The 26,634-nt window shown below is 37.2% G+C and overlaps 1 protein-coding gene across 1 annotated transcript in view; it reads left to right on the top strand.

Moving 5' to 3' along the window:
• The window catches only part of INTS6 (integrator complex subunit 6), a 45,917-nt gene extending 19,283 nt beyond the window's left edge, over positions 1-26,634 (top strand). Inside the window, exons 2-16 of the mRNA XM_009290150.2 lie at positions 424-513; positions 8,631-8,814; positions 9,825-9,950; positions 10,820-10,974; positions 13,858-14,010; positions 14,150-14,282; positions 14,802-14,896; positions 15,319-15,429; positions 17,050-17,265; positions 17,374-17,500; positions 18,784-18,926; positions 19,608-19,842; positions 20,824-21,195; positions 21,675-21,768; positions 26,000-26,634. Of these exons, the coding sequence (XP_009288425.1) occupies positions 424-513; positions 8,631-8,814; positions 9,825-9,950; positions 10,820-10,974; positions 13,858-14,010; positions 14,150-14,282; positions 14,802-14,896; positions 15,319-15,429; positions 17,050-17,265; positions 17,374-17,500; positions 18,784-18,926; positions 19,608-19,842; positions 20,824-21,195; positions 21,675-21,768; positions 26,000-26,093 (2,328 nt within the window). The 3' untranslated portion in view covers positions 26,094-26,634. The remainder of the gene's footprint in view (positions 1-423; positions 514-8,630; positions 8,815-9,824; positions 9,951-10,819; positions 10,975-13,857; positions 14,011-14,149; positions 14,283-14,801; positions 14,897-15,318; positions 15,430-17,049; positions 17,266-17,373; positions 17,501-18,783; positions 18,927-19,607; positions 19,843-20,823; positions 21,196-21,674; positions 21,769-25,999) is intronic.

Genomic DNA, 26,634 nt, shown 5'->3' with positions numbered 1-26,634 from the left:
CATGATCACGAGGTATTATGCAAACGCTTTAGTTGGTCACACAGTAATTAAATCACACATAAAATCAACCCTGGAATAGGGGGAATTGGAATTGTGTCTGGTTTGAAGAGGCAGTTGCTCCTCTAAACAGCTGCTAGTTTGTCAGAATACTGCAGTACACATTGTTCTTGAAGTCCTATGTTAACCATTTTTGCCATATTTTTGTATGCATTTATTGAATACAGATATATTAAGTGTGTAGCTTTACATGGCCTAACTGCAAAAAGACTCAAAAACCCATAGCACTGTACTATATAGTACATGAGAATAAATACCTCAGGCACCATTGTTTTGTCGGTAGGTTATCAGTGGCCGTTTAATGACTGAACAGAAGCCTGCGAATTTGTTACAGCATTTTAAATGAAATTGCTTTTTTCCCCTTAGGGACGAAACCCCTTTTTTCTGGAGCCAGCAATAATTATAACAGTTACTGATGGAAGTAAATTGACAACTACCAGTGGGATACAGGAGGAGGTAAGATCTGACCTCTGTTTACAATGATGTGTACTAAATGTTGTGTTAGAATACTGTTTACAGTAGGAGCATAAATGACTCCTCAAAAGTATGCTCATTAATAGCTTAAACTTGCATGTGTTTTAATTTGAGGTAATTTTATGTAATAGTACTACAAAAATCTGAATAGCTCTCCTTCCTTGTCACACATGACAGAAGCATATAGTACAACTGTTGGTCTGTTTAGTAGACTTAGTTCGCTATTTCTATCCAGGGAGTTCATGGCTTTTCAAATATGTCAGCAGAAGAAATTGGTTTCTGTAAAGCGTGTATGTGTTTAACTGGTCTAGATATAAATTCTTTATGCATAGACCCAAATTAACGTAGTGATTTCCCAAGGGATGTGGCCACTAGGGAGTATGTGAAATACGTACTTCTTTCACACTGGGCTCTTACAGTGATTATAATCAAATCAGTAGTGTCCTTATAATCCAAGATAAGGGCTGAAGAAATGTATTTCAAATTAAATCTGTAGAGCAGTTTAAAACACCAGATCTTAATATACTGGAGTACCTGCTCAGACATCTGGCAGACTCAGAGCTATAGCAAATGCTGAGGCACTGAACTGTTTTAACTTACTGGCCATTTTGAATTCTTTCCTCAAAAAGATGGAAGAGGTCAGTAGGGATAGGGTTGGTCTGACCAGCTCAATGCCCATTCCATGCAGTAGTAAAAAAAACCAAACAACAACAAAAAGAAATCCCTAAGTTCATTCCCTTTTCAGGGAAAAGGTTAATATCCAAAGGTCTATTCTAAAGCTTAAGGGAAGGATTCAGACTTTTCCATGTGGTACACCACATTTGACTATGCAGATTAACTTGTCATACATCGCTGTTCATTAGTTACTCCAATTTCTCCTAATACTCTATTATATCACATTCTTACAGCACTTACAGAAGTTTTTTGTATGGAAAGTGGTATTTGAGTGTTTTTGTAATGTATCTGACTTAGAGGAAGAAAGTTGAATGACCTCATAATTCTATGTGGACTACTAACAAATAGCCATAGCCAGTAACTGAAAGGGAATGCCTGGATCCGTGATACCAAGTAGGTTGTCTCTATAAAACCTCACTTTCATCATATTTTTTTACCCAATAAGCTATTTTTCAGCTTAATCTAGTGATTGATTGGGTGTGGTCCAAAATACTGAATAGAATAGCAGCCTCATATTTACAGTGATTGTCAGTGAGCAAGTGTTAATTAAACAGAGGATAGTGTGACACTTTTAGAGCCTTCTACAACATTTAGTGCTGTTGGCAGAATACTGTTTTGTTGGGGGTTTTTTAAGAGCTAATTGTGTAATCACTTAGCTGTGTAAGTCTTATCTTGAGGAGAAGCAACTTCTCTGCTGACAGATGACTAACTTGTGAAGTCTGACATTGACATTCTGGAGTGAGGGACACCAAGTTGCTCAGGGGGTGAAGCAAATGACATATGGGTAGCGGCTGAGAACTGGGTTTGTTCAGCCTTTAGAAGAGAAACCTGTGAGGGTGGGGGGGTGTCTTACCACCATCTGCAACAACTTAATGGACGAGGGAACCTGGCTTTTCTTAGAGGTGCACAGGGATGAGGTGAGAGGCAACAGCTGCAAATTGTACCTTGGAAAATTCTGATTGGATATCAAGAAAAATTATAACTGTGTGGGTGATTGAACACTGGCATAGGTTGTTCAGTGGTTGAGATCTCCATTATCTGAGATGCTCAAAACTGAGTTGGACAAGGCCCTGAGCAATCGGAAGGCTCTGGACTGTATAACCTTTACATGTCCTTTCTAATGTATGCAGTTCTGTGATTCTACATGACGTTTCCTTTCATCTTGTCCATTTATCCAAAATGATTTAGGTAAGAAAGCTCTATTGGCTGTCATGAGCTCTTTTTCTTATGGCAGGAGCCAGGATTTTTTATAGCCAGCAAGTTTTTTGTGTTCCTTTTCCTTCAAATGTGTGTACAACTTTTTCACCTTAGTCTTCACAAGAAGACATCATCTTACGGTCAGGCAACCATTTGGTCACACATTCACATCTTTAAACTGTTGTAACTTATGTTGAGGAAATGGGTTTTCTGGTGGCTGCTTTAATCAACTAAATTTAGGCTTGGCTCATGGGCGGTGCCGACTGATAAGTGTGCAGTACGTCCAGAGTTTTAGTGTCATGATTGTGACGTTGGGCCAAATTTGACACATGATTTGATGATTGTTAAACTACATTATAGAGATGCAGAATCTGCTCTACTAATGATAGTGAACTAATGATTTCTTGGTAAATGAGCAAATTTAAAGTCATTGCCTTCTGGAGGAACTGAAAGTGACCACTGCTCTTACTTCCTTCAAGACAAAATGCAAGTTTCTTTGAGTGCTCTTCCATATGTATTTACAGGGTATATATTTCATACCTAGCAATGGATGTGATTTTTTTTTTCTCTCTTTTGCCATAGCTGTACCAGTAGGAACATCCTTAACACTATCAAAGAGCAGGGGAACAAAGCCTCCAAGGGTGCTTCTGTCTTTCAGGGATGATCTTTTGCTTTTGTCAACATGTGTCCTATTGATCAGAATTTTTCTTAGTGTAGCTTGAGCAGCATCCTTTACAGTTACGTCTCAAGTTGGACATGCAGAAATGAAGCAGAATTAATACAGCAACAGCACCCTGGAGATATGGAAGTCTGTTGTTGCTCTTCTGTTCAATAACAAAGCTTTTTGGTCACTTTCAAATGTCTTTTCTGTTCTTTGGGTTTGACTTTGGAGAGGCTTTTCAGAGTTGGTGTTGGAAGTGATCATATCCCACTGGCTATGACAACAGTGTTTTACTTCCTGTGTAAAGTCCTTATCATGGACTAAGGCAGTATATTTTTGGTTCTTTTAAAACCAAGGGTACAAGAGAACCGACAGAACGTTGGTTTTGGAAAGCCTGTGAAGCCAGCATGGAACCTGAAGGCAAGTTTTCTCAAAGCTTTGTCATTCAGATGAACATTTGCATTCTTGCCAATGAAATCAGCTTTATCACTATGGGAACACTGTCATTTGCCCTAGTGTGAAGCAGTCAAGCTTAAACCCTGTTTCAGAGCTCTTGCTGAATTCTTCAGATGTCCTGTTCCTTTGTGGAATTTAATATGGGTTTTGCAGATAAAGAGCCTTACCCATTCAGCACTACCTCGTCTCTGACGGATGTGGTTCCTCAGACTGAAGACAGAAATGATGCAGTCTATGCAATTATAATCTCCACCAGCACAAGTTAATAGGATTTTCAGTGCTGTCCCTTCTGGCACTGACTTGTAATGCACCAGTGCCGATGTACTGAAGAGTGCCAGCGTCAGTTCTAAGTCCAGCATGGCTTGTTGACCAGATTCTTCCCTGGATTCACTTGTCCCAGTCATAATTTGAGGAGGGGATGGGCTCATACTGCTGGAATACCATCATTAATTATTGGTCTCATGCTATGGATTCCTCTTGGGGTGGCTTTCACTTCTGGCCTGATCCCTCAAATTTGGTCTTAGCCCTTTCCTGATCTTTCCTTTAACAAGTGTTTAATTGCTTGAGGGGATTTCTTATTCCTCTTTATATTATGAAATAAAATGTCATAGCCCTCCAGTTTTGCAGCTGCTGGGCTACCTTCCCTTGTCTGCCTTCTACATACCCTCTGTTTTAAGAGGAAGCATTAAACTCCTGTTTGCAAGACTGAAACTGGGTTATTGACCAATTGATATGTTCTGATGAATGATTATGCAAACAAAAAGCATGAGCAATGCTGCTTGGCTTCTGTATGTTGTCATTCTTCTGATCTTCCAGTTATAAGAGACTCTTACAGGAGGAATCAATGATTTTTATTTTTTTTTTTCCACTCCTCATCCCAGAACTGTTTGGCATTGTCACATTGATCTTTCCCAGGGTTGATCATCTTGCATCCCTGCTGTAATAACTGTAACAAGTGGCAAGGTCCTGCTTACTTTCAAGAGTAATCAGGAACTGTAAATGCTCCATAATATTTTTAATCGTAGTTCCTCCAGCTAAAAATCTTGATTTCTGAAAAAATTCTGTAAGAAATATGGGGCAGATCTCATTAGATAGATGTTCCCATCCTCCCTTATCCATGTTATTCCTGTTAGCAGCAGTTGCCAGGATCACAGTATTTGGCACTGAGCCCCAGAAGCTCTTGATGTGTGAATTCTGTGTAACTATCAGCTCAGAGTGCACTTGCTCATGGTTAATGCTAACGTCAGAGTGGCCAAGTATATCATGTCGTTGAGATGGTGTGTCAGTTGACCTGCTGTCTCTCTGTGATCTTAAGTTATTTCCTGTGGAAGAACAATTAGTGGCTTTCTATCTCTGTGTTATAACTGCGTACGATTGGATGGAAAAAGATAGGAAAACGTAACACTGTTGTTAACTCTAAGTTGACTTTCTCAGTCTATCAGGGGCTTGTTTGCTCAGGTGGGCTTGAATCTTCTTGCCCATCCTTAGTCCTTCAGTCCTCTAAGGATGAAATGCTGCATTTGCTTGGAGTGTTAGATGTGTCTGGTCTTTTTATGGGTACCAGAAAAGCCTGCAAGGAAGGTTACTTGCAGATAGAATCTTTTTTTTTTTTCCCTAAGATTTTTTTTAGATACAAAAAGACAAAGAAGTTGACTGTCTCTGTATGAGTATTTTTATTGAGTACCTAATCGTGTAACAACCTTTTATGAGATTTCCCAACATGGAGCTGCCTGTAATTACCTGGGTACTAAAGCTTAAGCAGTGCTAGTGCTGCCCATTGTAACGTATGAGCCTGTATGTGCAGTCATTGCCAGAAGAGCATTGCACTCTTTCACCAACTACCATGCCACTGCAGAATTCTCTAATGCTGATCTAGCTTGTATTCAGCCCAGCGTCTCTAGGATCCTCTGATGTTTTTTAAGGATTTCAGACTGTGCTGCTTCTTATGATTGCATAAATGTATGTAGAAACAAATACTCAGAATTAACAAAAGACCTACTCACCAATAACAGGGTTCTTTAAGATCTCTTCAGTAACAGGTTGTCCTCCACCCCCTCTCAGTTCTTGAACATTTTAGTGGATTTAAAAGCAGGGAAGAGGGGCATAAGGCACACACTGCAATCTTATTGTAGCATTATGGCACTTGGGAGTGGCAGGGTTTGTGTGTGCTCCTACAAACTAGTGTTGAGACAAAACAGCTGTTTTTTAGTACTAAGCTGGGAGGACACTTGTGTGTGATTATATATAGACAGCATGTTGAAGACCATTGCTGGTAAATAATCTCCCTTTAAATTGTTCAGTCTATCTTCTTCTCAACAACCAATATGAAGGACAAAGAGAAAAAGATGTGCATGCCTTCGTAATGAAATATGCGTGGGGAAAGAGAAATGAAATGCAGGATGTACATTTCTAGGCCCATCTTATTTTCTGCTAGGTATGCAGTTGCTATGGTAATACAATACCAGTTTAAAAAAAAAAGTAACTGGAGGTGAGAAGACCAAGTTACTAATATCTGTGGTGAATGAGGCCTCGTTTGAATCTATAACTTCTCCAGTAACATGGATGTTAAATTTAACTGGAATTAAACTGTGAAGAAGAAAGTGAGGACATTTGACTTGCTGCTGATGGCTTTGCATGTCATCTTACAGTTTGAATATATTTCTGAGAGTAATATGTATATAATGCAATGGCCTGCTCCAGAGTGCTGTTAGGTTTTGGGGTTCTCTCAATATAACTAGCTGAGCCAAAGAAAGGTTGTAGTTTGAGATAAACTGAACTCAGGATAGTGTTGGTGCAGGGTCGAATGGGATACTTATACTTTTTTTTTGATACATATATTTTTATATATATACACTGCCTGAAGAAAAACAGTGCTGTTATATAGGTGTATTTTGCAGATGAAATTTACCCTTCAGAGCTAGTAAATCTTCTATTCAGTCAGATCTAAGTAGGAAGGTTTGGTGAATGGCATTCCTTAATAATAGCCTCAAGTGAGCACGGTGTAGTGCTTGCAATTGAGTCCTCTTACAGTCAAGATTCTAGGCTGTTTACTAAGGATGTGGCTGTTCTTTTAACTGAGTTTCCTTTGCCAGGCAGGCATTGCTGGCTTTTTGTGTGAAAAGGGGAAAGACATGCATGTGAATCAGTAATAAACCAGGTACATAGCTGAGTGCCCTCTGACCAATTTCACGTGAAATGTTTGGGGAAAACAGTGCTCTTCTCACATGTGCTCTCTGCTTGCATCAGCAAAAGCAGAAATTCAGGAGGAAGCATCAGGTGTGCTGAAAAGTCCAAAGTGTTCTGATTCTTGCTCACATGTTATGAGAGTGGGTTTGTCGTGTTTGTTCCTGGCTTTGAGATTGTATCCATAAATTGATTATTTTTCAAACACGAAGACAGGTATTTTTCCCAATATGAGATGCTTGCAATTATGTAAATAGAAATAGCTGAGGTTTCCGGTTTGGAAGTTAGGTTTAATGCTTTGAAGATCATCTCTTAAAAACAAGCAAACAAAAAAACTTTTTCAACGGCTTGTTGCAAACTCCTTAACTAACCACTATGAACTAAAAATGAAGCCAATTTGTCGTGGGTGCTTTTGTGGACTTGCATCAAGTTTTGGAACAGACTAGTATTTTCCTTTGCTGACATAGAGTTGAGTTTGAGAATTGGGATTTTTTTGAATGCTGCATGAGAAGGGAAGTGTTTGAGAAACTGTTGAGTTTGCTTCAGCTTTTGGGCTTAACCCTTGTATTTGGCTAGGTAATGGAACTGTTTAGCCACTTGAGTCATTGCTTTGGGGATTTTTTTTTTTCCGTGTTATGGCTGCAATGCTGCAGATGAAATGAGAATTTTGCTTGTACTGACAGTGGTATCATCAGCCAGGGATCTATCAAATTTTTCTGAAACTTGTAATTACTTGTTAAAGTCTAGTCTATCTGTTCAGGGCTTCTGTAGTTGAAAGTTTTGATAAGCTTTCTTTTTCCCACTAATCTCTGTGTGAGGTATCTGGGTGCAAAAAGAGAGGATAGAGTGTTCTGAATGCCTTGTGCTGTCCCTTAGAAGCTAAAGCATTGATTTTTTTTTTTTTCCCCTTCTTGTTTCAGTTAACTAGTTATAAAACTACTGTGAACCCTGGGAATTTTAGATACTCTGTTAGTCTCTCTGGCTGTTGCTGTAGTGGTTAATAAATAATATCCTGAGCATTGCTGTATCTTTAGTGCAGCATGCTTGAAGCCTAAAACTTGAATCTCTTTACTGTCTCTTCTGGGAATTAAAGCAAAAATAAATGCTCCCATGTATTGTATGTCCCTGGATGGTGTCTTCAATATTTTGAACTAAAACTTCTGTTTAGTTCTTCCCAGACAGAGGCAACACAATGGCACATGGCAAGCAGTTCTTCCTTGTATGTGGAGCTGTGGCTATTGTTATCTATTAGCTAAAAGTGACAACTCACTTTGCATTTCAGTGTTGATTTTAATCTTAATCTCTTCTTTTCACTTAAAGCACAGGCATGAGTTTAGTTGTGGGATATAGCCAAGTTATGCAAAATCTCTGCCTTCTGATTCTATAACATAACTACCACATTAGTTCGCTTGTTGAAGCTGAGTTATTTGGAGTAGGTGATCCTGGCGGCTAGATACTTTTGAACAACTATACCCAAGCTATATTTCTTCTGCAGGAGTCTTATATTAACATTACCTTTTCATTCAGTTGTGCTTTTTATCTTGAAGAATTGAGGAAAAGACTGAGCTGTGAATGGGCCTGCTCTGCAGAAAATTGTTTGAACAAAAGAACGCTGCAGTGAAGCAGTTCTTAGTGCTGAAATTCTAAAGAAAATATTCTATTGATTCTGAAGTTTAGATCAGTTTTAGAAAGTGGTTGTTCCCACTTGGTTTGTAACTCTCAACTTCATGCATCATGTTGCCTTGAAATGTTTGAAGTGTTGATTAAATGATGGGTATTTTGCTTGTAATGTACAGTACCTGAATCAAATTATAAATATCTGTGGGGAGGTTATAAGTGTGTTTATATAGAGTGAATTGCCATCACTATGTAACCTGAATATTTTTTTTTTAAAGCAGTATATTCACAGATTTAAATTCATTTTCAGCTCCATTTACCTCTCAATTCCCCTCTACCTGGAAGTGAATTGACTAAGGAACCCTTTCGATGGGATCAGAGGTTATTTGCTTTGGTTCTCCGTTTGCCTGGTATTACAGCACCAGAATCAGAGCAGATGACAGGGGTACCGGTGGATGACTCTGCAATCACACCTATGTGTGAAGTCACGGGAGGTGAGTGCCCTGGTTTCCTTTGACAAGTCAATACTTTTGAAAATGTAAATGAATTCAGTTTAGCTCTATTAATCATGTACATGTCGTGGAATAAGTATTTCTAAGGTCTTATATTGCGTGTAAAAACTCAGAACTCCTATACAATAAAACTGAAGACACTTATTGCATTAAAGCTACAGACAGTTTAATGTAACCTATCTTGGAAGAGCGTGAATCTACTTTCTTTAGCAGTTTTTTTAGAAGAGAAAACTTACTTTTTTCTAATGCATCTTGGTATCGCAATTAGAAATTGTAAGAACTGAGTCTGTTCTGCAGTACAGTTTTGCTAAATTCCTGTCATGCTCTGATCTAAAGAAGCCAAAAGTGAAGGAAATGGGTTGGTTTGGTTTTTTTCCCTCCAGAGCATGCAGAACTTCTGCAATGCAGAATGCATAATAATTCTGCAAAACTGATACTTTTCTCTCCATCATTACTCATATTCTTAATCTCTTAGAAATTATATTGCAGATCACTCAGGCATTAATTTTATAATTTGTTTGTAAAAGTTTTTTATTACATATTAAAAACATAATGATTCTTCTGACGCATCAGAGAGGATGTGATAGAAAGCAAACAAAGGGATTTAAAAAGCATTCCAAAAGGATTTGATTCCACTGCTTTCTGACTGTGATGTAGGCTATACTAACAGTGCTTTGACTGAAATTCGTGGACAGTTAAGTGTTGATGTCTGTCACAAGGGGGAGCCCATTTTCCATGAAAGCAACCAAGAATTTGAGTTAAAGTCATTAAGGGGCTAAAACCCAAACATTTCCAATGAGGTGCATGTAATACTGTCACTGCTTCACTAGGCTGCCTTGCTGCTTAAACAAAGAAGGAGTGTTCGGGAGAAGCTTCAAGTCAGTGATCCATACATAAATCAATGTGTGTGGCGGGTGAACAGTTTTGAATGATCCAAGTCGAAATAAGGGCAGAAACACTGAAAAACCTCAATCTTGACTGTTTTGTTCTAGGTCGATCATATTGTGTCTGCTCTCCAAGAATGCTGAATCAGTGTCTTGAGTCATTGGTGCAAAAAGTGCAAAGTGGAGTGGTAATAAATTTTGAAAAAGCTGGACCGGATCCCTCACCAATTGATGGTACTTGAAATTTTTTATACTGTGATATCAAATGGCAGGGATGACTATCAATGTAATTTAGTGAACTTAATGTAATAGTTGCCAAAACAAAAGGAAAACTTGCAATTTAAGTCATTACTACAAAAAGGACCTGCTACATCTGAAATTCTGTTGTACTTTTTAAAAATACTGGCTATAGCTGCTAGACAGTATGTAAAACCTTTACATTTGGTCATATTACTCAGGTAATCTTAAATGCAGTTATTCACGTCAAGCATAGTTAAATGGGTTCATGAGTTTTAAGCAGTAGTTTTCAACCAGCTAGAAATGTAAATAGCTTGATATGGAAATACTGTGGGTTTATATGCTTATTCTTTTTTGTTTACTGTAGTAAAGTGGCTGCATTAAGAGTTAAAATAGCAAATATGACTGTGCAGCCTTAACTTCTCATTCTAAATGGCTTAGCTAGGTCCCTCTTAGGATGTTACTGGGAAGCGTTTGTGGGATTTTTTTAATCCTGCTTTGCTGCAATAAAAAGTTAGTCCAGCAGTACTAGTCGTGTATATCTTTTTTTTTTTTTGTGCATGGAGATTTGAGGGTTATCTGGTAATAACAATGGGAGGAGAAAGAAACTGATTATTGTGAAGGGCTCCAGATAATTGGCTTTCTCAGCTCTGATCCTGTAAACATTCAATGCTTATTTGGTTTCTCATAGTTTCTGGGTTTTTGCAGAAATGCTTACTGACAATTATCTGCTATTCTTAGAAATAATATTAACTGCAGGAAGAGCTTCCCTGCGGGTATAGTTCTTAAACTCTTCACAGAAGTTGTGTAATACTGTTTTTGAGTTTCAACAGTGTTTTGACTGATAAAGCCTTTTTCTTCTGTAGATGGGCAGGTGGATATATCTAGACCCTTTGGACCCCAACCTTGGCACAGCTGTCACAAACTTATTTATGTCAGACCGAACCCTAAAACTGGGGTTCCTATAGGTCATTGGCCTGTTCCTGAATCCTTTTGGCCAGATCAAAATTCTCCAACGCTGGTACGTACTGAAGTTAGATAAAGCAAAGGGTTTGTGCATGGGGGAATTTCCAGGATTTCCTATTCACTGATTTTTTAAATCTTGAGATATGTACTTCATTGTAGCAACCGTAAAGCAGTGTGACCCAAGAAGGAATGACACATGTAAGCCTGTGTTGCAGTTATCTCAGATAAATTACTGATGAGCAAATAATACTATGGGGTTTGCTTTTTAGTAACTTTGAAGCTTTAAGAAACTGCCTGTAACAGATTTATTTGTTGACCTAGTACATACATGTAGTGTTTCTGTTTGAACAATGTTAAAATATCAAACCAGAAATAAGGTAGTACTTTGATAATAGACTATGAAATTCTGTTGCCTCGCAGATGGTATTAATAGAAGATAGTATGATCTTCCCAATTTTGAATCTTTGTGATAGTTCTGTCTTCATTCTAGCAGGTGAATGTAATTTCATCTGCTGTTGCTCAGTGTAGCCATACCTTCAATTTATCCCAAGTAGGGAAACTCACTTCATTTTTTTTAAATACTACCCACAGAATTAATTTTATTTGTTCTTTTTCATAAAAGAATGTATGCCACTGCCTTTTGTTTGGTCTGAGAACTAATCACTAGTATAGTATAATGTATTTTTGTATTTCTGCTAATCCTTGAAAATCATTAAAGTAGAAATAATGCAGTTGTATAATTGTTCCCTACATTTCATGATGATTTTTGTGGGTTTTCATCTGAAACTAGTGTACTGACTAGCAAACTCATTTAACTTTTCGTAAATTTATATCTCCTTTGAAAAATATGTAAAGTCCTTTGAAATACAGGTTGCTGAGGAGTGATACAAGTATGAAATTTTAGTCATATTTACAGGTTTGATATTGCTGGCGTCTGTGGCCACACTCATTGAAGGACGTGGATGCCCTTCTGAACTACAAAGCAAGCTAGCATATATGAATAAAAGTAAATCTTCTATAGTCATTTAAAAAACAAAATATCATTGTGTACTGGATATTAAAAAGCTGCTCTGTAGGAAAACTGTTCTGTGTACTCCTTGTAAAATCACTATCAATAGCATATCTGCCTCCATTCACTGTATAGAGTCAGTACAGTTTGTCTGCTACTGCACATCTTGATTGAGATTGCTAAAATAGATCTTGCCAAGTGAAGAGTTGTTGAACTAAATCTGCTAAAAACATGAGGTTGACTTACCCAAATGGCGAGAAGATGAGAAAAAATTCTTCTCTCAGTTGTAGCATGTATAGCTCTCATAACTGCATAAAGCACTGGATTATTGCATCTGCAGCTAAATTCCTGTTGACATCAATTGGAATTCCACATTGAATCTTCTTTATGCAATGTTGGGGAGCTGAGTTTGCTGATAGTGTTTGAAGACTTGTGTTTCCTTACTGTTCTGAAAATACAGTGTTAAAACTTAGCATATGTTGTAACTCTTGTCTACTTAAGAGTCCATAGTTAGATATTTTTCTTTTCCTCCCTGTTACCTGATCCACAATGGAGTTGTCTCAAGCAGTCCTACCCCAACAACTGTTTCGTGTACTGTAGGTAATGATACTATCAAGGCTTTCTTAAATGTATATGAAAGTCTGCTGATAATTATATTGGCAGATCAACATGTAAATTGCTGCTCCTTCCCACTGCTTTGAGGTAAAAATAGTTCTGCTGTCCAGCCAAGAGTTATTGGACTTCTCAAGTCTTAGCATTCAACTTCTTTTGCAGCCTTTTTATTCCTAGTATAACTGCTTCATGGCTTGGTCAAAAACTCCACCACAACTATTTATTGGAGGCATCATCTTTGAAGAGAATTGCAGTTCCTTCAGTTGATTGGGCCTCCTGTTTTGTGTGCACTTGGGCAGTAGACCTTCCTCAGAGTGGAGACGCTCAAGGCAAGACCAGCTCTGTGGGCAGATAACATTTGGGTGGCTCATCCTAAAAGGAAGAGGCTAGAGCTTATAGACATAGAAAAATTACTTTCAAGGTGAGGTGGTAGGAAGGTTCAAGAAACCCTGTGTTTCCCTAGTTCATCTTGTGTATTTATTAGTTACCTTCTTGTAAAGAGAGTAAATGGAAGGAGGCTTCCCAATTGAGCTCTTCCCCAGATTCTAGTGGCCTTGGAGGAGGCTCAGGGTAAGTATAAGAGCTTACATTCTTCTCCTGAAAACCTTTCAGTGGAAGGCGTACAGCTCCTATTTTCATCACACACAAAAAATCAGCTTTCCCTTTCAGCAAAAGAAATTTCAAATATGTTGTTAACTTATACTTGAAACTCGAGGCACAAAGGCCTTTTCCCTGTGATTAATAAAAAGATTAAAATCCAAACACTTAAATTGCTTGAATTGAAATAGTTTTTCACAGGCCTAGTTAAAATGTGAGTTCTTCTAAAGCTTGGTTTTTTTCTGAATTCATGCTGCTCTTGGTCATTATAATTCAGTTTGAGTTTTGTAACTGTTAAATTTGCCAAGAAGGAAAAGTGCTGGAGGAAGTCAGCAAATGCAAAAGTACAGTGCCTGCTTCTGTGGGGAATAAAAATGGGCATGCCCCAGAGTAGCATTGAAGATTCTTTTTGTCCCCACTGGGATTTACTTCCATTTGCAAAGTTTTTGTGTATGTGCAAGAAGTTTTACTTGCATACTGTTCTAGACTTACTAGGTAAAATAATTGGCATTTATTTAGAAAATAAGATTCCTTCAGATTTTAAGACAGTGCTAACATCATAAAGTAATTGCTTAGGACTCATTAATGATAAATATCCTGTATTGAATAGGCTCCTTAATTATGTCTGTTTTCAAAGAGCCTGTATTGCTTTAGTTGTCATAGCACAATTGCATTTGAATCGTTGTGCAGACTTATTAACGGTGGAATGCTTATGTTTAGCCACCTCGCACATCTCATCCTGTGGTGAAATTTTCCTGTACTGACTGTGAACCGATGGTCATTGACAAACTGCCTTTTGATAAGTATGAGTTGGAACCTTCACCACTGACCCAGTTTATCCTGGAAAGAAAATCCCCCCAGACCTGCTGGCAGGCAAGTAGAGTGCATGCTGAATTGAAGTTATTTATAGAATGCTGTTTTTCATAGACTTTATTTTATAATCAAAATAGGATGTAAAATTTTAGCACACAATATTTTGGATTTACATACAATATAATGTGTTTTATTGCAGGTATATGTGAGCAATAGTGCAAAATACAGTGAACTTGGTCATCCTTTTGGTTACTTGAAAGCTAGTACAGCGCTGAACTGTGTGAATTTATTTGTGATGCCTTACAATTATCCAGTCCTTCTTCCACTGCTAGGTAAATACCACTTCATAAAAATTTTCTTAGGTGGTAGGCAATTGAAAAATTGATCTCATCTAAATAGATTACTGCAATTAGTGTTGCTATTAATCACACACCTGTAGAAAGGTAGCATGTTGAGCAATGTATTTGTCATCAGTAACTTGTTTCACTTGTCACCAATTGGCTGACCTTCATGACTCAGACTCAATCTGTAAGATGATTTACTTAATCATCATTCTTTCAGATATGTTTTGGTCTCACTTCTTTCATTATTTTAGGAGCCATTTTTCCCAATCTGTTGTCTCAATTACCAACTCAATTTGATACATTATTTATCAGGTTCCATCTTTTGGCTGCAGCATTAATCTTGTGTGTGTGTATATTTAGTTTAGTTATATATATTTTAAAATACATGTATTAATTTAAGCATTGAGGAATTGGCATTTCTTTGAGAGTTTCTTTTATTAGAAAAAAAGATGCAATGCTGTCTAAACACGCCTTTCATTTTGTGTCTTTTCTTTTTATAACCATCAGATGACTTGTTTAAAGTACACAAGGCAAAACCTACGTTGAAATGGCGACAGTCATTTGAAAGCTATTTGAAGACAATGCCTCCTTATTATCTTGGGGTAAGATGACTTACTGTGTTAAAATTTCTATTTTATTATGTAACTATAGTTATCTTTCTACTATGGGTGTATTCCCTATTTCAAGTAGAATATGTATTAATTTAAGAGAGAATAGCTAAACTTCATGCATAATGATACTTACTGTTTTCACTAGAGTCCTGGGGAAGGCTTGAGACTTGAGTGTTATGAAAATTTCATCAGCTGTGACTCGTATATAAATGATATCTCTGTTAATAATTGATTCTGTATGAATGGAACAATGCTTTAAAACAACAACAAAAAAATGCTGCCCTGAAAGTCTTTGTTTTTCTTTTCTAACTTTGAGGACCTCAGGGTCTATTTGAAATGGATACAGTTAGTTGAAGTATGTATACAACACTTATAAAGTTAAATATGACTATACAATATATTCCATGTTTCAGCCTTTGAAGAAAGCTGTGAGAATGATGGGAGCACCAAACCTTATAGCTGACAATGTGGAATATGGACTTAGTTACAGTGTCATTTCATATCTCAAAAAGTTGAGTCAGCAGGTAATGTTGAAGCAAAAGAGCAGTAAAAACTTATTCTAATATCAGGATAATCTTAAAATACTCAAGTTCAATGGCTTTGAAGGAAAAAAGAGCAGAAAGATCAAGTTAATACCTTCCCATAAGCAATTAGCAAAAAAGCATTTTGGTTTTCTTAATTGAAGGAAAACTTGGCATTTAAATATAGACTTTATAGACTGGACTATAAAGATAGATATGGAGGTACAAATTGAGATTTTTTTGTATTTAAGGAGCATTTTTACTTGTACGCACAGTAACATACTTTTGTCCAAAAGAAAACATGTTGTCTTACCTTAGATATTAAAGACGTTCTAGCATTTTTTCAGGAAAGAGAGATTTGTACTTTGTACATCTGAATCAGAAAGTGTCCTTTCTTTGGCTTGTGAAATGAAATGGAAGGTGTTCAGTAAATATAAAGTAAACTGACATAATTCAGAATCTCAAATAAGGATACAGACATAGAAGTGGCAAGTGACCTTTTGAAATTGTTGTCTGTGTTCAGAATAGTGCCCGTAACTTTGACTAGTCTCCTGCACCAGCCTAAAGCATTTCTGCCCTGCTACCTCCACTCTTATTTTGTTGAACTGTGCATGTTAAGCTTTCTTGTTCAAGATATTAAATAATGCAGTAGGCTTGAAACTTCAAGAAACAGTAGTGCAAGTACTTGTAACTTAGCTAATGAGTTCTTATGGACCAGCTTTTTCTTAAAATTAATATAAATGATTGTTTGAAGAAGCAAACCTCTTGAAGTTTACAGTATATCCTGTTAAATCAGTCATATTGCTGAGTATTCTGTGAAGTGAACTAATCTCTCAACCTAGACATCTTAGACTCCTAAAATGCAAATTGTACTTAAAGCTTTTCTAACTTCTGAAAGGCTCTGCCAGTAGAGACTTGGTGTTCTTAATAAGTACATATTCAAATTCTGAGTAGCCTACAAATTTACGTGAAACTGCAAAACCAACATTGTCAGGTGTATTACTGAATTACTTTTGGCTCTTTGTTCAACTGTATTCTGCCAAAAAGCTGGTGTTTATGAGCATGTTTAATTTTGGTACAAATCTAACATAATATTGGGGGTTAGGTCTGTCTAGTCAAACAGAATTTGGCATTATTAATAAATATAAAATACATTATGTTATGACTATTCGTATTGAGCTTCTAAAAAGTTGATACCATTGTGTGACTGATCGCAACTATAGTTGTGAGAGAATCGGTCTTTTGAGAGTTACAGTGTTTAGCTGTTATTGTAGAAAACAGTCTGTGTGAGTACAGATAGATTTGCAGAGAATTGCTAGTTAAATTATGGCATTTTATGAAAATAAAAGCATTGCATGCATATTGGTGCTTAGATACCATAATGGGCAGCAGAGGAGAAATATGCAGAAGACCTAGGCACAAACTGTTCACTATATTTAAAATTGTAGTAAGCATTAAGTGGTTATGTATTAAGCACTCCTTAAGCACTCATCCTGGTTATGGTCGTCATAGTGTATTAGCACATTGTTGAATCTTCTAGGTAGGAATTTAAAATGAATAAGTCTGACTAATCCTTTTAAGAGCATATTGTCAATTTTATTTATTTATTTATTTCAAATTAAGGCCAAAATAGAGTCCGATAGAGTCATTGGCTCTGTAGGCAAAAAGGTAGCGCAAGAGACTGGAATTAAGGTCAGAAGCAGATCACACAACCTGTCTATGGCACATAGGAACGATTTTCAACATCTGCTACAGGGGATTACTGGGGAAATTCCTCATAGACCTCTAGACCTCAATATGAAGGAGTATGCTGGGTTCCAAATAGCTTTGCTGAATAAGGTAAGCACCACTGTGTGTAATGTTGTTATTTTCAATATACTTCCATTGAAATGCTAGATATTGTTTCATACATGGTATTAATTGGAACTATATTTACTGGAACCATAGGATTTGAAACCTCAGACTTTTAGAAATGCTTATGACATACCCAGAAGAAATCTTTTGGATCAATTAACGCGAATGAGATCTAATTTACTGAAGAGTACTCGCAAGTTCCTCAAAGGACAAGATGAAGGTTAGATAACAGTTTATTTTGTGCCTAACCGTGGTATGATTGGTACTAAAAAAATGAAGACACTAACAAATAGCGGAGTTCTTTAAAACTTAGTGGATGTCTGATGCTGCCATTAAACTGCATGTTCTTTTAGATTTGTTTTTCCTTAAATAACTTACTGGAAGAAAAAATGGTGAGGATAGAGAAGATGCAGATTCACTGCTCTGTCCTTTAGTCCGTATGAGGAGACTTGGGCTTTTACATAAGATTTTTGTTCACTGTTTTTTCCCAACTTTCATGATATATCTGAGAAAAAATCACAGGGCAGTTCTGAACATTGTGATCTCTCTCCATATAAGTGGATTGTGAGAAGTGGAAAATTAAGCTTGCTCACTGGGTGCTGCCAGTGTGATTCTTTTGCCCTTTAGGTCAACAGCAAATAGTTTAGTAGTCTGCTAATTTATTCCTTTACCTTTCTACTGTGTCTTCTGGCACTGCTTTATGGCATCTTAACAAACAGAAGATGATGAAATAAGTGGAGAAAATGAGAAGGGCAATGCAAGCGAACGTGTATGTTACGTTAGTCCTGCCACTACTTAGGTCAGATTAACATCTGTGATCAAGTGATAACGTAATGTGAAATGCAGAGAAGTTGCTCTTTGGGGAGGGGGTTAAACCACATGAAAACTAATGTTAGGTTTTTTCCCTGCTATTTCTGCTACTGTATGTTTTGCTTGATCAAAGGCTTGGCAACTTTAACTAAATCCATAAGAAGTTTAGAATCGGGTCCTATGGATTTTAAGAATTTGTTGATTCCCGTGGTCAAAAATCACCGTTGCTTTGGGGAAATGCTAGTCTCAACAATTAAATTTTGGGTAGCTAAAATTGGGTAGAGTTACGTCAAAGCTGTATGCAGCAGGGCATTACTACTTTGCATTAATGTAGCTTTTGTTTGTAGTAATGTTTTAGTTATTTGTTCCCAGTCTCAATTTTTTTCACCCATCTACCCTGTTGAAAAGTTATGGGACACACTGGAAAACTAACATCCATGCATGACAAATATTGCTTATTTCCGTGTCATAATGATAAATACACAAGACATACTGATTCATTTAAGCAAGTTTTCTGCACTCAAAACACGATATTATAAATACTAATTAGGCAAGAATAATGGTGAGTTTTGCACGTCTATTTTGTTAATGCATTTGATAAGAGACTGAAAACTGGAGGTGTGAGGTGGATATAGACTAAATTCTCATAAGGTGAGCAGTATCATATATTTATAAACCCTTCTGTTATGATAGATCAAGTTCACAGTGTACCTATAGCACAAATGGGAAACTACCAGGAGTATCTGAAACAAATACCTTCTCCGCTCCGAGAGCTTGATCCTGATCAGCCACGAAGGCTCCATACATTTGGCAATCCATTCAAATTGGACAAAAAGGTGACTTTTCTGTAACACTTTTTTTTAAAATGTGCTGTTGTGAGTGTGTGCACTGCTGATTAGACCATTCAAAGAGCAATGTATCGGAGAAACACTTTGAATTATTTGGAAAAGCACTGCTTACAAGAAAGTCCCTCAGATGTTTTTCCATCAATAGTATCCTATGGAGGGCAGTCTTTATTGGAAACCAGTCTTATGCCTCTGAATTGTATTATAAATGAAATACGTTTGTCACTGTAGTGTAGCTAATACCTAATCATGCTTCCTTTACCAAACTTCCCCCATAAAAAGCTTCCGGTAACATTGAGAGCATGGACTCTCCCTTTTGTCCAAATCGGTCTTGGACTTGACCAAGCTACCAATATCATTTAGAGTTATTCTTTTAAATGTTTGAGTCATTTTGCAATTACTGAAAAGGAAGTTTGACAGCCCACTCAGTTGCCTCACTTGGCAGACTGTTGGGTAAGGGCCTTAAGCATATTGGTTTAGTCTAGGAAGGATTTGGTATGGTTTTCCCGTATTACTTTGGTCGACGGTTGAGAATTCAGTGCATGATGGCACGTAGTACATAGTTGCTGTATATGCGGTAAACATCATCAGAGCATCAAAGCATTCGTTATATTTTGTATTTTGTGTTTTTGGCTTAAAGTTTAAGAATTCTCCCCGTTAAATTAATTACAGGGAATGATGATAGATGAAGCAGATGAATTTGTATCAGGACCTCAAAATAAACATAAAAGACCTGGAGAACCAAATATGCAAGGGATTCCGAAAAGACGTCGTTGTATGTCCCCCCTGCTCAGAGGTCGACCGCAAACTCCTCCGGTTGTGAATAACCACATTGGAGGAAAAGGGCCACCAACACCAATCACACAAGCACAGCCTGACCTTGTTAAACCTATTCCTATTCACAAAAGTAAGTGAATCTTCATCTTCCTCAGAGTGTTTGTTTTTTAATTTATGCAAAAAACTTGTTTATGTAGAAATACCATTGGCTGATTTCCCAAGTATGGCAATTTTATCCCTCATTTTTTGAAAATGAAGTATTTAAGTGTGCATCTGGGGTTAATTACAGAAACAGTTAATATAGTCCTGCAGACAGAAGTCTTTCATATGAACTTCCCAGTATAAACAATGTATTTCCTGTATTAAATGAGGAGACAACGTAAACAGTCAGAAGGATGTTCTTCCTTTGCCTGGGAATTCAGATGCTCCAAAAGTATCACAATGTGAAGTTAATTTGAATTTTGCTGTAGTGCAGTGAATTCACTTCCCTTAGCTTGGAGCTGAGGTGCTGTGTAAGTCTTGCTCATTGTTCAGCACTAAAGTAAACTTTGTCAGATCAATTTAATGGGGAAAGACAAGCATGTCGTAAAAGCACATTTTAGAGGTGCTTTTTCTTTTGATGATAGTCCATATAGCAATTTCCCTTTCCATATAAAGAATATACCTGTGGTTTTTTTAAGCCATTAATTGCCAGGAGATATGGTAATGTGCTCAGTGTTGCAACCCACAAACGTGTTTTCTAATGCCTAGCATGTACAGTAGACTATACAGGCTGGAGCATAGCTTTACAAGAGCTTAATACTGAACTGACTCATTGACTTCTATCAGATGATAAAGAATGTGAAAGTGGCAAGTGCAGTCTTTTTTTTTTTTTTTTTTTCTCAGCATCAGAAACAAATAATGAGGTTACAATGGATGATGTGGTTGAGAATCATGTTACAGCCCACTTTCGGTCAGATGTTTTCCCGAATACTGCATGTACAGTAGACTATACAGGCTGGAGCATAGCTTTACAAGAGCTTAATACTGAACTGACTCATTGACTTCTATCAGATGATAAAGAATGTGAAAGTGCCAAGTGCAGTTTTTTTTTTTTTTTTTTTTTTCTCAGCATCAGAAACAAATAATGAGGTTACAATGGATGATGTGGTTGAGAATCATGTTACAGACCCACTTTCGTCAGATGTTTTCCCGAATACTGCAGATTCAGAGTTTTCAATGTCCTCTTCTCCATTCAATTCATTGGATCGACCGGCAGCTCATACAGAGGATGTAGGCCATGAACATTTAGGGAATAACTTGAATGTTGATGGGTTTTTGGAGAATCATGAGGAATCAGGTAGTAAAGAACAAAGTACCGAAGAGAACTTGCCAATGTCTTCACCAAGCAAAGGGAAAAAAACAGTGCATTGCAGAAGTTCCAGAGAAATTAATATAGAGCTAAGAGCACAAATTATGAAAGAGATCCGAAAACCAGGAAGGAGTAAGTATACCAAATCTCTCTTTCAGATGATTGGCATAAGAGCTAGACAAAGAATTCATATTAGATCACTATTTTAGAAAAATACTGAACCATGAGACTGAAGCAAAATAAATTTAAAGCTGAAAAGACTTGTTTTAAAACCTCTGCTAAAAATTTCCCAGATAAGTGATTAAAACATTGCTATACCTATCAATGTCCATGAAAATAATGTTTTTTATATTATCAGTATTAGAATTAGCTTGTTAGGTGTTCCAGTAATATCCTAAACTGCAGTATCCTGTGTTTTTTAATGTTAGTGTTCCATTAAACAGTATGTCATTTCTACAAGCCTGGTTGATAGGTGATATATCCTAAAAGCTTACAAAAGCTTAATGAAATCTGTTGCATTTCACTCAGGTTTCACTCAGATCTATTACAACAGATCTCTGTGTAGGCATTTCTTAAGTGACTGTGATTTTGCTCTTCTCTTTATCTTTAAGAGTATGAAAGAATCTTCTTTTTACTGAAGCATGTACAAGGAAGCTTACAAACCCGACTGATATTTTTACAAAATGTTATTAAAGAAGCTTCAAGGTAGGTAACTGAATTGTCTTAATCTTATAAAACTGCACCATGTACTGCCATACGTAACTGCTTGACAACCATGCAGTTCTTTGTTTGAAACTTGCTACATAATGCTTTGCACTGCAAGGAAATAATTCCCTAGAAAAAAATAGAAACACATAAACTTCCTGATGTGTGTTGTTTGCACAAGCTTACCTTTTTGCCTCAGATTTTGTCTTAAAAATGTTAGCAGCTATAACTGCCAGATCACCATAAATGTAGATGGACAATGATATAGAAAGAGAAGGTAACTTTAGAAAAATTACTCAAGTTCCAAAGGTCAAGTGTTGAGCGTACAGCATGCTAATTTGAAAAACTGACGGAACTGCATATTACTGTGGATGAGGCTTTCGGAAACAGTTGAAATTCATTGTTCTGCATCAACTCAAAATCTTGTCCTAAAAATAGTTTTGAGATCCAGGTATGCTCCATAAAGATATGTCTCTGCTCTTCAGATTTATTTCCTTCAGAGATATTGTAGTCCTGTCTGAGGCTGTGGAGATGGGAGGTAGTTTGTCACTGGAGTAGAGAGACTTGCTGAGGATTTAAACCCAGTGTTGTTAATCCAGGTAGAAACTGTTCCTTACAGCATCCTTAGACTGACCATACTTGCTTAGCCTTCTACATGTTTACTAAGAGGAAAGAAAGCAGAAACATGTAATTACGATTGGAACCGATAGTGTTTGAAGTGAACTAATAATTCCAGCATCTTGCTTGGATCATAAATATATCTAACTTTGAGGTTTATTTCAGAAGCCTCAAAGAATAGTTGATTTTTTTGCTCTAATCTGCTTTTGTAGTAGTCAGCTTTTTTCCCTGTGGCATTATTGAACAAATTTTATGATTAAATAAAAATCAAAGTAATTTTTGGATAAAACCACGCTGAAAGTTTAAGGTACACTGAACGTTGGACATTCATACAGCTCCTCTAACCTCCTACTGCCAATACAGTGGGGCATATAGGTTTATATAGATCATGCTCTTCCTATAGCAACAATTACTTTATCATGCTTTTGCTTGGTCTGTCTTTATTGTTATATCACCTGTCAGAGCTGTTCCGTAGCCTGTAGATTATACTTGCTTTCTCACTGTCTCAGCACACCAAAACAATACTGTTGCTCCTGGAGTCTGTGGCAGCCCTTAGCGGGGTTGGAATATTTGTGCCTCTAAAATATTGCTCTTTAGGTCATCTGTAATTCTCTGTTCTGTTGCGCAGCCTCTCTATTCTAGTTATATTGAATTGACTCTTTCCCTATGAAATTTGGCAGTGGTTGAGTGTTACTGTTGGATGCATCAGAATTAAATCCTGTCTCTCACCATAGCCAACAGTTTTCTGCATCTACTGGTGGAAAAAGTTGGCAATTCTGTTTTTCTCGACTGTTGTTAAACTTTAATTTTTATTGGTTTGAGTGTAGGAACAACTTAATCTCTCTTCTTCCTCTTCTCTTCTAGGTTAGATTTTTATAGTGTGGTCATTCTATCCACCTGGATAACACTGCCTACAATCCCTATGCAGTTCTCTGCTTCTTTCCTTATCCAGGCAAGCTATGACATTTAATCAAGGTTCCCTGCTCCCTGCAGGAAACATCTCTAGGCTCTCCAGAGTTGTCAAGATAGTCTTGTTTTGTTAACTGATAGCTGGCCTTTGCAGTGCCACAGAATGCAATTCAAATTTGGGATGCCTGCTCTCTTTCCCTGCTCCAAGGAGCTCTGACTCTGAACACAGACTTCAGAAAGTTCTTGAGCATTTCAGCAACAAAGTGTGTGTTTAAAAACAGTCCCCATTCAATTCTGGAGGTTAATCCTCTAGAGAGTTGTGAGGGAAGATGATTTCTAAAACAATCCACAGTTTTCAGCTTCCTTTGGAAACCGACTGCCTTACAGTTCCTCTTCTGATAGCAGAAAAGCTATCACTTTTGAGAGGCAGAAATCAAGGTGGGGTAGACAATGGATTTTTTTTTTTTTCTTCCAGTCGATCGTAGAAATATTAAGGATGAGGAGATACCACGTCTCCATTTCAAATTCTTGGCTATTTCTATTCTGACAAAGACTTTTCTTATGCTTAGTGATACACATTTGGCTCAGCCTGGGCATGTAGCATTGGTGCTTACAAGGAGTCCTTATTGAACACGAGACGTGACTTCCCGATAGATGGCTATAACTTTGGATGCACAAAATGAGGAGTTATTTAGGAAAGGGCTAAAAGAAATTAGCCGATGTAGTGGAGAGGTCTTCAGTATTTCTGGAATGGGCATAGCAATCCATTTATGGTCCTAGCACTAAGGATAAGTGGGATTTTTTTATTCTCTGCTAAATATTCTCAAGCAAAAGCTGACAAAACATGGATCAAATTCTCCAAATCAACCAACTTCTCAGTATGCGAAATTAAATTCCCTTTTATTTATTCTCCAAACTAAGAGCTACTAATACTAACTAAGCTACTAATACACATAGTAAAGCCCAAAGTGTGTACCTAGACAAAATGCTGAGCAGTACCCACTTGTGATAAAAGTGCTGGCAAGAATTAATACAGCCAGTTTCAAAATAATAACAAAGCTTTATGCTCAATAGCTAGAGCTACTCAAGGAAGTTTTATTCTTAAGGGTACTAACTTTCCTAGCAGAGTGAACAGTTGAATTAGAGTCAATGCTTAATTCTGTTAATTACAATATTGGTCAACATGGTAAATTTTCTGTTGCCTTGAAAAAAAATTGCTTGCTGTAGGGTTCAGTGTTTGGAAAAGAGCTTTCAGTGAGATATACTGAGGGACTGGACATAGTGCACTGTAAACCTGAATTCTTGTGCCAACAGTAATGTGAGAATAGTTAGCAATGTGGTTTTTTCCCCACCTTCCACCAGGTTTTAAGTTTCTAGGAAACGTCTGCTGTTAACTTGTACAGCTGCTTCAGAGGGGCTTGAAGGTATTCTGGAAAGTAACATTGCCCAGTCACTTGCACAGAATATGAGCATGTTAAATTTTCACTAGGATATATTATAGTAAAGTACTTTGCTATTAGCTTAAACGATTTGACTTTTACTAGAGGGAAGGAGAAGGAATAATCATGTATTTCCCAGGTTAATACTTTTCAACAAGCAGGGAGCAGTTGTGAAAGCAGTGAGGAAGAATGGAGGGGAAGCAGTACTTGAAGTGTGGGGTTTCTTTGGGGTTACTGAGGAGAACTGTGATGAGAAGGATGGGTAAGGGCCCAGAGCCATGGGTATTCAATGAGATAGTAAGTGGTTGGGAATGGGAGCTTGTTTCCCCATAGTCAAGCTGGGGTCGTGGGGAAGTCTGTAGTTTGGGAATTAGGGCAGGTGCTATGTTTCTGTGAGCCAAGAACGTGGACTGGGAGGCCTGGCCGGGACTAGAGGCTTTTGCCAGGGTTTTATAATGTCATGGGACTGAACTGAGTGTATAGTTCAGAATAGTACTGACTGGAGAAAGTGGGTGATGTTTTCATTGCTGCTTATCTTTGAGCATGCATACGGCTGTCAAAGCATTGGTCAGAAGTGGCTTCTCAGATGCAGAAATGTCTCAAGGGGAGGGCTAGCTGGAAACAGCAAGGAGCTGTGTGTGCCGAGGCAGGGCTGTAAGCAAAGGTGACAAAATGGTCTGCTGTTCAAATTTATGTAATTAATATGGAATAGAACTGCAGACACTCCAGGTATGGATTACATCTGTATTTTCTTTAATTTCTTTCTCAAACTTTTAATTTGTATTTTCTTGTCGGCAAATCTGCTCTGCACTGTGTAATGCTATTCCTTCACCACTACCAACTTGACTTAACTTTTGTGAATGCACCATGAAGGCATGCAAATAATCCCTAAAAGCTGTTGCCAGCTTTAGGATTATAGTTCTTTTGGCATACATTTTATTTCTGTACTTCAGAAACTTACTTCTGGAAAGAGCAAACACTCAACTCTTTTTCCTGGCTTTCTGAGGGCTGAGTGATGTTCAGGAATGTGCTAGAATAGACTGTAGTAAGCATAGTTTTGTATTCTCTCATTAAATGCAAAAGCAAGTTAGTAGTTTTACCAGAATTTTAGGAGACAGCGTATATACATAATGAGGTATCTATAACCTCATCATCCACTGGACCTAAAATCATAACTGAAGTTTCCAGGGTTCAGTAAAATTTTTGTGAACAATGTTTCGTATGTTACTGTGTGCATCCATTATTATGCTTTCTTTTAAACACAGGTTTAAAAAACGAATGCTGATAGAACAACTTGAGAGTTTTCTAGAAGAAATCCATCGCAGATCCAATCAGGTCAACCATATCAACAGCAGCTAAGATAACACTGCACACAAGAGAAAGCCACAGCAGGGCACTGCTGTCCTTACTTGCATTCATTTTTGACATGCACTCTTATCTCAAGTTCCTATACCTGAAAGAATGAGAAGCTGCTCTATAAAATGATGAGAAAAGTATCCATCATCTTTTTTTTTTCCTTTCACTTCTGTTATTTTTGTAATGTGAAAAATATCACAAAAACATTTTTATTTAACTAAATGGAGAACTTCTTGCTTGTCATGGACTTAAGTGTCACTTTCCCTCAGGTTCTATTTTTCTTAATCCAATCTTCAAACCTATCACCTCTTAAGGTTGAACTTTGCCAAAAAGTTGCTTTGTAATTTTCAAAAGAAAAAAGCACATACATTAAACAAGGTAATGTTTTGTATATACAGTTATTTTGGATATATTATTGTAAGTTGTATAAATGTATTTTGAAAAATATTTAAGAAAAGCACTTTTGTTATTCCATCAATAAAAACTCTATTTTAATCATTGTGTAGGACTGAGTACAGTTTTTATTGGAATGGTTCATTTTGCC

Source organism: Aptenodytes forsteri, unplaced genomic scaffold (genome assembly GCF_000699145.1).
Source record: "Aptenodytes forsteri isolate BGI_AS27 unplaced genomic scaffold, ASM69914v1 Scaffold155, whole genome shotgun sequence".
Classification (NCBI taxonomy): domain Eukaryota; kingdom Metazoa; phylum Chordata; class Aves; order Sphenisciformes; family Spheniscidae; genus Aptenodytes; species Aptenodytes forsteri.
Note: the sequence above shows the minus strand (reverse complement) of the source record. Positions and strands in the feature narration are given on the sequence as shown.